A 13,885-nucleotide genomic window follows, 5' to 3' on the forward strand; every position below is an offset into this window, starting at 1 on the left:
GCCTCCAGGCAGGCATACAGTGTGGGTTTTTTTAATCTGTACAAAACTGGATAGTACCATTGAAATACATGTAATGTATCTGAGCTGGTTTACGTATCAATGGAAGATCTGGATGTCAGCTTTCACCATAAATAATAATACAAAAAGCAGGATAGCAGGAAAACTCCAGAACAAATGAAAATAGATGCTTTATATGTGAGCCAGTCTATCTTTCTGACCTATTCTGGCGTAATTTAGTAACCAGTGTAGCAGTGGGCAGAGGGTAAAATCAGCATTAAAAAAGCTGACCTTTCTGAAATAAAGGATTACTTCTTTGTTCTAAATGGGGCATTTATTTAACATCAACTTTAGGTGATTTGCTTCTTTGGGAGAGCATTTATTGGACAAAAATGAGTTTCTGAAATAAAGACTTCCTCCTATGTTTTAGGGGCCCTTCTTGCTTGACCTCCTCAGCAAGGTCTGCAGCTCTCTCTTTGCAAGACAGCAACCTTTGCACTCATAGCGGGATAACATTTTCTTTAAAAAAAAAAAAAAAGTTTCAAAATCTTTTTTTTTTTGTCTTTTATGCTTGGCAGACTATTCCGGCTCTATCTCTATTCAAGCTGAACATGAGGTCCCTGAAGAAAAAAAAATCAAACAATACAATAAAGCACAGCGGTAATTGCACAGTCCTGCAGTATCTTCTACAAACTCAGCAGGGAGTTTTCACTCTGTATGTTGCTGACAATTTTTACAGAGACTTTGTAAGTCAACTTGTATTATTAATGCAAAAACATAGACTATTTATTACAGCAAATAATATTTTCTGTCTTTAGGCACATGTCCACACTTCTAATTTACAGACACAGTCTTTCAGCTGATGCATATTCTTCAGATTGTACACAATTTTTTTATGGAACAACTGCAAGTTACATTAGCATGACTGCATTTATCAGGACAAATTTAGGTGCCTAAATGTCTGCTTGTACATGCAAACCTGCTGGTGGCAAACACATATTAACTGGCCTTGCACAGGCATATGCTTTAAAAAAATAAAGAGAAATATAATATCCACATATGATAGCATGTTAGCACTCTGTTAAATGTCAGTTTATCAATCAAAGGGCAACATTTCTCCATTTGTCAAAATGCAGTTGTATAGCGAGGTCAGAGTCACATTGGCAGGCATGTCATCAGATGGATAGAGATGATCTGCAGGATTGAAGGATAAACTTCAACATAGTAAATCACATGCTGATGTATCCAATTAACAGGCCCTGCACTTTGTAACACAAGATTTTAATGGTAAAGCTGGCCAGATTCACATAATATTCTCCAAAGGCATATGAATCTGTGTGGATGGATTCTATTGCTCACCCTCATTAACTTAGTGGTATCACAGAAGGGTGAAGGGTAGATCCTGTCGCATTTATAGCTGGGACAATGCTGATGATTTGCAATAATACATTTTACAACTGAGTTCAAAACAAGTTACGTGTTCAATGAGCAGACCTTATGATACGTTGTGGTCTATTTGACTAATTTGGTCATTATTTCTGGTCCTGGCTCATTTATATACAGATTTTTGCAAATATATTTGATAAATGTTGAGCAGTTCATGCAAGCAAATTTCAGGCTATTAGGTATTCATGCACTGCTCATTTCAGCTATTCACTATTTATAGTGTGACACTGCTATTGTTGTCGTTCCCAGAGCCGGGCGGGGGTGGAGATTTTTAAAATAGAAGAACAATGTGTAGATCAAAAGGTAAGTACAACTTCCCATTCTCAAATACTCTTGTTTACAGGATTATTTAGAAAATTGTCCATGCCATTTCTTGCCCATCCTTGCCTTTCATTTATACACTTACAAATTTAAAACTTAACTCACTTCCAAGTTAAGATTTATGAATCCAGCTTTTAATCTAACTGACATAACCAGTTAAGCCAACTGATATTCTGTGTAAAGGCTYCCCCCCCGAATAAGTAAATCATATTGCCACTTCTCACGAGTGTCTGGCTTAATAGTAGTGTCTCTAGAAATCAAGAACTGTTAGGTGATAGGACATTTCCTATCATCCAGTACAGTATTTTATCTTAAAGATACGCTAATGTGTTTGGATGCCTCAACTCAATCATAAAGAACTGGAATACAGTACACTTACTAACATTATTAGCCAAGGGTGATGCTTGCTGGAATTTAAGAAACTGCACAGAAACGCTAAGCTAATGTACACATCCTTATCCATATTAACTTACATTATAGATTCACGTGAACCTTCAATGTTACCCAATGAAARTCTGATATGCCAGTATTGTAAATTCCATCCTCAATACCAAATTATTCCATGCAGTCACATATATGCTCTACTACTCCATTTTGTAAGTAATAACATAGATAATGATTGGGGAACGCCTGACTGCAAGTTTGCTGATCAACTGAGACTGATTTGTTCAAAATACATCAGGCAGGATGAAATCCTGACAATTTCAGGTGCGGATTACGAGTCTTGCATATATCCTCTGATGAACCCCTCAAGATCTCAAGACTGGCTATTTAATCTGGACATGAAGACTTGTAATCTCCTGGTCCTAGGCCCCTTAGGCTACTCTTCTGATACGTCTGATACATCAGCCCCAACTCCTGGCAATGAAGTGTCCCCGAAGTCGCTTTAGTGTTATTTGATAGTATACAGCACCTGTAACTCTACACCTACAGTAAGCGAATAAATGAGCCCTTGTCCCCAAAACTCCTTAAAACATACAAGTTATGTACTTTATAACTTGAATAACACAGAAAACCAGTAGGTCCTCAAAGGAAAGCAGGGAAGGAATTCCTTGCTAGAAGCTTTTCAGAGACTGACAATGAAAAATGCTTGATATAGTTGGAAGAGAGCAGAGAGAAGCATGTAGAGATGGTGAGATGATTAAGGGAAGTAGACAGACACATGAAAGAAAGGCTTTATAGCCGATTTAGAGAGCTTGTTTCACAGATTAGAAACTGAGCCGAGTTTCTTGTTAGTGCTATGCATCAATAAATAACGTCAGAATTTATGGAACTCTTTTTGTCCCTATATCTCTCTACTCCCTGTGGAGGATGTCTCAACTACATCCATGATAGCACATTAACTTGCCTCCTCTGCAGGATCTATGATCCATGCTGGGAAAGGGGACAGAGACTGAGTAGGCTGAGAGCAGCAGGAACATGCAGTGACTTCTCTCTCCAACAGACCAGGCAGAAGAACATGGTACAGCCTGGACTAAAACCCAACCTGCGAATTCTGTGCACAAGTGCCACAGGGTGTCTTCCATATTTAATGCTATGTTCCCTGATGCTTTGTACAGTTTTGTAATAGATGGAGAAGATTAAGTTGAAAGGAGGCAATCGTAAGCTATGTGAGCTGAATCAAAACAGAGGAATATTTGAATTGCAGGAGACCCGACTACCTCTCCCTTTACTGCCACCAAATTCACATGCAGATTTGGCAACTCGCATAGAGACAGAGCTAAAATACACCTCTGTCACATGAAGTGTGATTTGGGATGGAATTTTCGTACCTAAACCAAAGAACACAAACCCTGAAGACTCCTTAGGTTCTTATGTTCCTGTGGCTAATTTAGCTTTTCGAGACATCCAGTTAGTCAGGGCTGAGAACTAGTTGAGACCTTCAGACTAAGCTCCCCATTACAAATGACTACTCTGAACATGCTCTCATAAACTTTGTGACTAACAAACTCTGCACAAAGCTCAATGCTAGTAAAGCTGTCCCTCTTTGGACACATTTCACATATCCACCACATGGGAGGGAGAAGACCTGGCTTATAATACACAGTTTATGTGTTAGACATGGTGTCCACCAATGCTATGCCCCTTTCTCCATTGGTTACATAACGTCAACAAACAAAATGAAGAATTGGAAAGAATGAGGAACTATCAATCACATATGAAGTCATGCCGCCTTTTGTGCCCTTTTCTTGGAGCCAGTGAATCTTGAATGTTATTTCTGCCTGCTAGCACTATTTTCACAGGAAAGAGAGAAAGTGGTTGGAAGAGTTTATAGCTGATAATGGCATTCTTCTGGCATGGCAGACCTTCTGGTATGATTTAGACCTCTCATGAAGCGGAGGACTCTTAAACATGATCTTCTATTCCCGTATCAGTGTTTTATCACAGAGCTACCATACAGAAGAGCACTGCAATTACCATCATCTTAATCCTTGTCCACCTTTGAAAGGACTGACTTAGAGATCTAACAAGATCTGAACTATGAACTCCTCTCTCTGGTGAGTGCTCCTTGCACCAGTGTTTGATATYTGTCTCCTGGAGAAAAGCTGAGATGCAACATGCACCACTTCCTGCTCAGCCCTCTGTGCTGGTCCTGTTCCTTCTGCTGCCTACTGTAAGGCAAGCAATATGAGAGGCRAACAGCCTACCCCAAAGCCTTGCCCATACCAGTTTATCTATATGCATTTTATCTGTAAAGACAAGTATGCAGCAGAATGCACAAAACAGCAATAACTAATTGTCTGAATACAAATCCTTTATAGATCTAGTCCCTTGCCTTAGCACTTCATGTTCTCCCCGTCTGTAAAACACAGAAATGTTACTGTGTTCTCTCACTGTGGTGTTGCATCTCTAACATAGTAATAGTCCAAAAAGAATAACGGAAATGAGTCATAATGGTACTATGAATTATTTTCCTAGAGTGTTGATAAACAGATTTTTGGCTTCTCATTTGTCTTGACCTGCAGGAATTAGGATTTTTCCCACAAATTCTTGAAAGTCACACCACAGAGGTCTTCTGACTTTGTATGCTCTCATGTTTTTACATTTAAGTCATATACTTAGTACATGTGCTACTCAGTCTAAAAACCTACAATTACTTCTCATGGTATTTCTTCTTGTAGCACTATTATTTTAAAGGGGGGTAAACAGCTAAAAGGAGTATGAGTGTTATATATCTTGCAGATAAAAATTTAAATTTCTGTAGGTTGATATTCCTGAGAGTACTGCTTAGAGGTCCTCAGATGTTAGCATATCATATAATCTTTGCAATTCTAAAGTAACTTCAAATCAGAATTCTCTCAAAAGGATTATAAATCAAAGTGACTTGAATACCATAGGACTGATGTACAAAACAAAGCATCTTATTTAGGCTATTTCTTATTATTTATGGAAGGGTTTCCAGCTGGTGTCAACTGTATTTACATTAGTACACTCTGGTTCTTTAAGAAAAGCCCAGTTGAAGTTTTAAATATCTGTTCATGCAATATATGCAAAGTATAATGGAATAGCTTTCTAGAAACAAACAAACAGTCATATTAGGAGGCTGCTTAAAAAGAAGGGGAAGGAATAACATATATTTTTTTACATTTATGGAAAAACATATTATTAGGTTTTTTTTATTTATTCAGTTTTTATTTTTTCATAGGGAAGTACTTCTTAATTCAAATGGAGAGCTAGTTCTGTTTGGCAAAAAGTCTGGATGATCCTCACCCATATACTCTAGCCCTGCAGCCATCACCATCACAACATTCAGCTTGTACTGAACTTTTGTTCCGATCTTAAGAGATGCTATGACCAGATCACACACCCCACAGAGATCAGACAGTGATGCTAGCTTCATGATTTTTTGAAGGCTCTTTCATAACCTGTACCTGCAGGTCTTGCTGCCTATACAACTGTTGTTTTAACTTCTGCCTCCACTTTTCTATTCCTGCCTACCKGTGTTCTTTCTCTTACAGGACACAAGATAAAAGGAGTCCAGCTCGGCCAAAGAGGATATATTTTATCTTGAAACATACTAGTGCGTGTAACCAGTTTGCCAAATGAGTACACGCTGATTATGGAGTTCTTAGTAAAATAAATGCCCTCTCTTAAAAAAACAGAATTGGATTTGCCTGTCTGAGGGGCTAGAGAAGAATTCAACTGCAGGACAGAGGAATGAATCCAGGATACTAAGTTGTAAGTCATATGCTGGCCTCATTTTATTCCAGTGACTGACCTTCCAGCAGCAGAGAGAATGCTGTCTTTTCTTATCTTCTGCTCTTTTCTCTTCATTTTTGTGTATGTACCCAGTCTTCCTTTAATTTTTTGTTTGACAGTGTAGAACAAGGAAACTCAATCTCCCTCCCCTAAAATGAATTACTGTCACAATGGTGACATAGGATCACAGCACAGGCTTCTCAAGAACAACGACATCCTAAAATGCAAAAGGAGGAGATACTCCAAGATCCCCAGTGCAAGCCTCATAGACAGTCTTCCCTGCGGGACAGCTCCACTGAAGGCATGTTACTAGACTATCTTTAACAGGCTGTAAATAGTGAAGGGTTTCTAAGAGAAGGACTATAATCTCAGGATAGACTAACATTTACCTGTGCTTCGGCTAGACTAATATTTACCTCTGCCCTTTTGCAGGGCTGAAGCTTTGCTTTTGGTGTTAAATATATCATCACGGAGTAACACATTTCATGCCTATTCCCAGTCTTGCCTCTCTACAGTTATCTACAAACCAGACATCCACAGCTCCTCTAGACATGCTTAAAGCCATGGAGAAGAAATCACTGTGGGCAGGAGCAAAACATCCATGGATGGGTTGGTGAAGGAGGAAATGCAGCTCGGATTGTCTCATGAAAGTTCCTCTTAAGTTATTCAAACCTGAATGTGCGTATGTCAATTGTTTCTTTTTTACTGAATTAATAATCTAAAGGATATTATTTAGTTTCTCAGTACTTGCTCAACAATGCAAAGTATGCACGAGGCTAAGCTTCCTTGAATTGCACAAGGAATTGAGCTTTGTATTTTACTCTTGTTAGTAATCTGTCTTTATACTTCTGAAAAATAAGCTGTGAACACCAGAAATGAATGTTAGCTAATTACCTGTAAATTAAATGCAGCGGGGGAAAAAGAGACATAATACATACTCTCTGTTCTTGACTTAATATCTTAACCCAAGGGACGATTTACTCATGAAGAACACAGCAATTCAATCTAAATGGTGACAGGTAAAAAAAATTGTTCTACATTAAGTGATTTTTACATATCATCTGCATTACAATGCAATATAATGCAATACATTGTAATGCAGATTATGTGCTAAATAACTTTATGTATACAGAACACTTTTTTCAGATGCAGAGTGAGATTTTTTTCTTTTTCTGAAGGAAAATCTGTCTGTATCCTGGCAATACAGACAAAAACTGCTTTTTGCTTTCAAGGACTACAATAACATATTACAAAGCTTTTTTTCATTAAAATTTTCACTTTCACTACATGGTGTCCAATTTCACAGCTTATAAAACAAAAACCTATTGGTATCTTACTGCAGAACAAATATTCTTTTAGTTGGCTATTCTTTTTCTGTGTATTTATGAAAAATGAACTTTTCTGTGCTTCTTTACACACTATGCATTTGATGGACTTAATTTTTATTTAGAAGCAGTTTTCTTTAGGAATGTAGAGAGTCAGACTGTGAAAGTCAGATTCCTCTTACATACAAGGGAAAACTGGATATAAGCAGTGGAAAGCCAAAGCCTTGCTGCCTTAYTTCTTATTATTTCTTATTTCTTCATTGACAATAATTTTTATTTAAATCTTTTGTTCATCTTTCAGAAGAAACATAACAGTATGAACTACACATGAATAACAGCCAATGAGATTGATGACTAAAAATAAGCATACCAGGAAAACTAAAATAATCTAAATATGTAATAGCTAGTACTATCGGTTGAGTGGTAGTTAAGGAACAGCCTAGAGGTATCATCAAGTCCTGCTCTCACTGAAATTATTGGCAAAACTCACTGCAGTAATTTCCTACACTCAACATGGATGGGATGTGTGTGTCTGAATGAATACACAAGAGAATGTATGGGTTGATTGACAAAAATAATGGTGACTACTGATGTACGGTTGTTTTCATATGCAGTTACAAATGATACTTTTCTTTTTTCTTTTTGAAAAAATTAGAAAATTACACATTAATAAAATGTTTTAAAAAATACTGCTGAAACTGCAAATAAGAGAACTGAGAAAAAAAACAGTCATGAAAAATATTGCTGCTTACTCAAACATACCTTTGCTACACTGCATTCATGTATTATAGTTAAGAACTGTTAATTTTTTTTTTAATAGAGAACTGAATTTTGTGTTAAGTGATTTTTTTAATGAAGAATACCAGCTTTGTGAGGAAAATTTTGACTTTAAATATACATATACACATATATGTATATAGAGAGATATTCCAAACATTAGACATCTGGAGAAAAAAAGAATTACTGCCATAGTACTGCAGGCAAATGAGAGCATTTGTCTCAGGTTCTCATTTTCTTCTGTGGACCAGATTTCTCAGCTAAACTTCCTCTCTCTCATATGGAAGTCCAGCAACAGTACTGACAATTACAGTATCACAGGGTATATATAGTCTAGTTATGGAACCTATAGAGATACTGAGCTTAGAGGAATACGTAGGCAGGAGGTATTCAAACTGTAGCTCCCATAAGGCCAGATGGCAGAAGATTGAAATTTTCATTTTATAGCCACAAATATACAGCTTTTTCTCAAAAAGTCAACAAAAGTCCTGTTTTATTAATTCTAATGATTATCTCCAAGCGTAATACAGAGTCCCTGGACCCCTTTTCAGAGTAAGCATCTGTGACACTTGCCTTCTCAGTCAATTGGCAAGGTTCAGCCAAGAGCAGCGCTCCTCCAAGAACATCGATTAACATTTGAATGAGCCTCTTGACTACCACTTAGTACTACAATTCACTGCAACACAATATGAAGAGCCCAGCCAACTCTGTATCCCACTTGTCATATACTACCCACTAATGAAAATCATAAAAAAAAAAGTCTATCTACATTAGAAGATAATCATGCCTTGAAAAAAAAATCCTCCCAAGTGCCACTGTATGGGCTTCAAAGACCCTCTCATCCTCACCACCAGTAAGAAACTTCCCACGGACCAACAAACAGCAGTTGGATGGGGCCTTGCCAGAGCAACAGAGTTAAACATTTGCCACCCTCATTTCTCAAACAGCCACAGCCAATGTCCCTCACAACAAAAATCATCAGTCACCTTAGATCTTCCCACACCCATCGCATTGCACACCTCTCATTTCTGGTATGATTAGAAAGTCACTTTTATTTTTCTACTGAATATAGAAAAACAGGAACTCAGTTGAGACTTTTTATATATGATCTCATAGCCTGCTATAATTTCTTTCAGACCCTAACCCTAGATATCATCCGCAGCTCCAGGAGGGAGGGACAGAAGTCCATTACCTTTCCCTTTGCTCACACTCCTCTCTGCTCCACAGGTGTGAACTATTTTATGTTCTCAATTTGTCCAACTGATTAGTATAATTAGATTAATCCCAGAACAACTATTTTCAACATAGGCATAGCCTGAAAACAGTTGTTCTGTTTCTAATCTGAGAAGAAGTTTATGTGGCTGAACGCTTGTCTGACTTTGAATTACATCAACTGGTCTTCAGGAAGAATGCTACTTCATAAGGATTGATTTTAACTAAAGTGCCTCACAGATATTAGTTGAGCATCACAAACCCTGTGAGGGAGGATGCTCACATGTGAAAAAAACTGAAGTCAAAATGAGAATCCTCCAAAATAATCTCTGTATTTGGATGCCTCATTGACTGATACAAAGAGGGCCTAATATTTCATAATATTTAATAATTCTTATGGGACAGTATATATTAATTAAAACCTAGGAATATTAAGCAGGCTATCCTTCAAAGTACTGCTGTGAAGCAAAATGAATAAATACTCTCTCAATTTTATGGGTGAAAAAGTTGAAACAAAAAGAGTAAATAACTTGACCAACGGCACAGTGAATTGGGAATACAGCAGGACGCAAGTCCAGACCATCTGACTCGCATGCTCCCTCCTTCAAAGCATGTTGCTTTATTGCAATGACAGCTCCCAAATTACTTCAGATACAGTTGTTAGCACTTGGTAGATCTAAGATGTAGGCCCTCAGTATCTCAATTTGGAAACCACAGAACAGGGGCCATCTGTTCTGTTTAACAGTGACACTCATTAATATTTTTTTAAGCAACTTGTCCATACTCATGTGGGAAATTTAAGGCAGAGGTGGATCTAATTTTAACAGAAGGCATTTACCTGCCCAAACTACAAGACGATCTCCAGACTAGCCTTGGTTCATGTTATCTAGCCTTCTTATCATACCGCCAAAGGAGGCAAAGGGCTATAGACCTGAGGCTTCATTCCATAAATAGCATGGCTTGCTCCATTCGAGAATCCTGTGCTCTTCTCATAGGATCAATGTGCAACAACAACTGTTCTGGAATGAGTGATTATAAATTTCACATAATTAAGTCTCTGCTTAGGGTAGCAGAAATAAATTCTGCAGTGAAAAGCTAAGTAACCTCATATTTGCAACTGCAAAGGTATAACGGGCAGTTAATAGTTCCTTATTGTATTTAGCTTATTTGATGAGTTTTTCTGGAGTGCCAAATGGAACTGCCTGCTTCTGCTTCTTTTTGGCTTAATGAAATGGATCTCCCCATAAGGACATTACCTGCTTCAATCCCTTAAATATATTATCTGTACAGAACTTAAAAGATGTGATAAACATAGGAAAGATCAAATAATGAATATATAATACACAACCCTATGTTTTGATCTATGCTCAGGAGACTGAGCATAACAGTTGGATAAGGTATACAAGTGAATCAAAGACAAATGACTTAGCGTGTTCAACAACATTTTATTCACCAGAAGTGTAACTTAAAGGATCCAAAACTACATACAAATTGGGCTGAATTTAGCAAAAACAAAACAGAAAAGGAAACTGAAGCACTCTATTTCAGCTGTTTCAAGCCATCAAAAAAGGTGGGGGAGTTTTCTCCTTTGGGAACAATATAAAAATTTAATTAATGGTTAAAAATGATTAAACCTGTAACATGAAATAAAATATTCCCAAATTATTATTTCATTTCATTGACAAAAATAAATTTTGTATAAACATTTTTCCCCAATTCCTCTTTGTTGGCTTAATTAGCAATTGGAGAAAACAAATAGAACTGTGCAAATGATCTAAGAATAATAGTTTTTTTTAACCTAGATAATAGAGAGATATTACAGAAACTCCTAGAAACTCAGATCTCTTAACAAGTGTATGTTCTCAGAAATGGCTAATATGTCTTGCCTGAAATTTTACTTCCTCTTAAATGACAATGCGTTAGCCAGCCAAAATGAAAAATTAGTCTTATTATCTAAATAAAAAGAACATTGATAGGCATTTTATGTTCTTTGCAGTCTGTTCCTAGTATACTACTTAGCTCAATTCACAAAGGATCATTTGTTTCTTAGCTAAGCTGTTTCCAGGGGACAAAAATAATGATTCCTGAGGCTTTTCTTCAAACTATAGCACCACAGCGATCGGCATGTCCAGATCTGAAGCTGTCAGTCAGCTACCAGACTGCTCCTCCCAGGTGACTTGTTACCTCCTCCAGAACAAGCTGGACCGCTCTCTCTCTGACCCTCAACTGTTTTTTTATGGACATTCTTCCTTCCCCACTTAGTCCTGTCCTAAGCAGCATGAGAAGTTAGACAGTTTGAATGGAAAATCAGAGGAATTTGCTCTTTCACCATCTTCCTTAGTTTTCTCTTTCTAATTTCTCTGTGCTCTCCAGAGCTCCCGCATGTGCATTTGGAAATGGGCATTGTAGAAGTGGGACTGGGTGCATCAAAAGTAAACAGTCAACAAGCTCCTCCTCTTTTTCCCCTATCACTTTTATTCCACTATTGAACTGCCATCCTGTTCTTTAAAAAAAACAACAAGAAACTGAAGCTAATCAAAATGTTAGCACGTGATTAGGACCACACTTTGTTATTTTTATACTGAGTTACTGTGCAAAGATCAGGCCACCTGCTATGAGGGCACCGTTTAACACACAGTTAGTGCTGTCACTGGTGATAATAATTGCGTGTCCAAACTGAACTGGCACTACTGTAGTTCATGGCACACACGTGCAGTGGCAAATCATTACAATAGGACCTTTATTATGTACTCAATTGTACAAATAAAATCAGTAATATAATAATGTCCCTTGTTCTCATAATGCAACAAAACATGCCAAAGTGTATCAATTACACTGGAAACACCCTGTTACGTGAACTATACTTGCTGCTAATCATACTGCTAATATAATCAAGGCTCAACTGAGTTTAGCTATTGTTGCTGTGCAAACAACTTACATAGCCATATCCTTATGTTCTTGTTCATCATTTTCCCTACACTTTTATCATTAAAAAAAATAACTTCCATGCTCCAAAAGGATGCTAAAAGTCTGAACTGAACAGTTCCCAGACACAGAGAGTTGGATCTAGTACTAATATGCCCATGATGAGCATGAATTAATCTCTACAAAGGTCAAAAAAATGGCAGTGAAATATTTTTAAATAATACAATTTTTCTGAGTGCATTTCAGAGTGAGAATCATGAGAGTATATTCCTAAAACATTATGGGAATCACTGGCATAGTGAATGGATAAAAACTTGAAACTGAAGTTCTCTGCATTTCCAGAGGGAAAACAGAATGTAAGCAGAAGCAATGCAAACTCTTCACATATGCTCTGCTTCCTCTGATGCACCAGATGCAAATTCAAAAGCAGTGCACAGAACTAAATTTCTATGCCAGTTTAAACTTTGGCTTATTTTCAAAGATGACAAATTAATGCCAGCATTTTACTCGTGTGGAATCTGCTCATTACATCTTGCACAGAGACCATTCAATGTTCAGACGTGTTTACGCCTACCCACCCATCATTATGTTGCTACATGTGAACATTGCTGAACTTTATGGAATAATGGATGATTTACCACTAGAATAAACTGAATCAAAACGACTCATGAATAAAAATCATGTCCATGCTTCACAAATTGCCAGCTTCCTCTCAAATTTCTCTTCCCCTCTATGTAGAAAAAGGAACTGCTCTTCCCTATCTCCCACTTTCTCCTGCTGCTTGAAGTCTCTCAGTCCATTACTAGCCTTTTCTCTTGAGGCTCTCTTCTGCTTTCCGCCATCCATTTTGTAGCACACACAGAAATAACTGTGGTAGAAGTGTGATATATACGGAGCTGCAAAAATAACTGATTCTCTTGGAGTTTTGTAAGGGGGGGAAGAAAAACCTCTAAAAATATTTAATTCTACTGGAGTCTAAGAAAAGATTTTTTGGCAGAACTGAAACAAACGTCCAAATGAATTTACTTTTTGAATTGGTGCTTTAAACAGTTCCTGAAAAAGCTAAATTATGTAATGATATTTTTTGAGCAAAACAATGTACTAAAGCGATATGAATTTACAGAATGTTTAAATGAATTGGAATCTGCATCTTTTCTTCAGCAAAAGAAATTTTTGTCTAAAAGAAAGTTTTGCCCAAATCTAGGTCTATACAGAGGATGCCAGATGAAGGTACAAGCAAGATTCATGGGGATAAGACATTCCCAGCAGAGTACTGCTACCTCTAAAAGCTGTTTTAACCATGAGGAACAGAAGAAGCTCAGCTACAGAAAATACAAATCTCAGTGGGGTCCTCAGTCTAATCCGCTCCCCCTCCACAAAAGAAACCACACCCCCAAAAAAGAGACCCCCCACCCCCGCCACACACAACATCCCCAAACAAAAACCAGAACAACTTACTGTCTTCTTCAACATTTTGACGGCGTAAGGTTTCTGCGTCCCTTTCTGCCTGCATCTGTAGACAATGGAAGTAGCCCCACTAAATTAAAAAAAAAAAAAAAAAGGAAGAATAGTTGTACATACACCTCTTTGAACACGTCAATAAACAGAGTTGCCTAACTCATTTCATTAGGTGGTCACAGCTGAAACTACATTTTGTACTTTTCCCTGTTTGGAAGCAAAGA

The 13,885-nt window shown here is 37.4% G+C and overlaps 1 protein-coding gene across 5 annotated transcripts in view; it reads right to left on the reverse strand.

Moving 5' to 3' along the window:
* The window catches only part of CAMK4 (calcium/calmodulin dependent protein kinase IV), a 207,127-nt gene that overhangs the window by 88,706 nt on the left and 104,536 nt on the right, over positions 1-13,885 (reverse strand). For all 5 annotated transcript variants that reach the window (XM_026059868.1, XM_026059870.1, XM_026059869.1 and 2 more), the window contains one exon: positions 13,662-13,740. In XM_026059868.1, the coding sequence (XP_025915653.1) occupies positions 13,662-13,740 (79 nt within the window). The remainder of the gene's footprint in view (positions 1-13,661; positions 13,741-13,885) is intronic.

The sequence above is a fragment of the Apteryx rowi genome, unplaced genomic scaffold (assembly GCF_003343035.1).
Source record: "Apteryx rowi isolate R43461 unplaced genomic scaffold, aptRow1 scaffold_161, whole genome shotgun sequence".
Classification (NCBI taxonomy): Eukaryota; Metazoa; Chordata; class Aves; order Apterygiformes; family Apterygidae; genus Apteryx; species Apteryx rowi.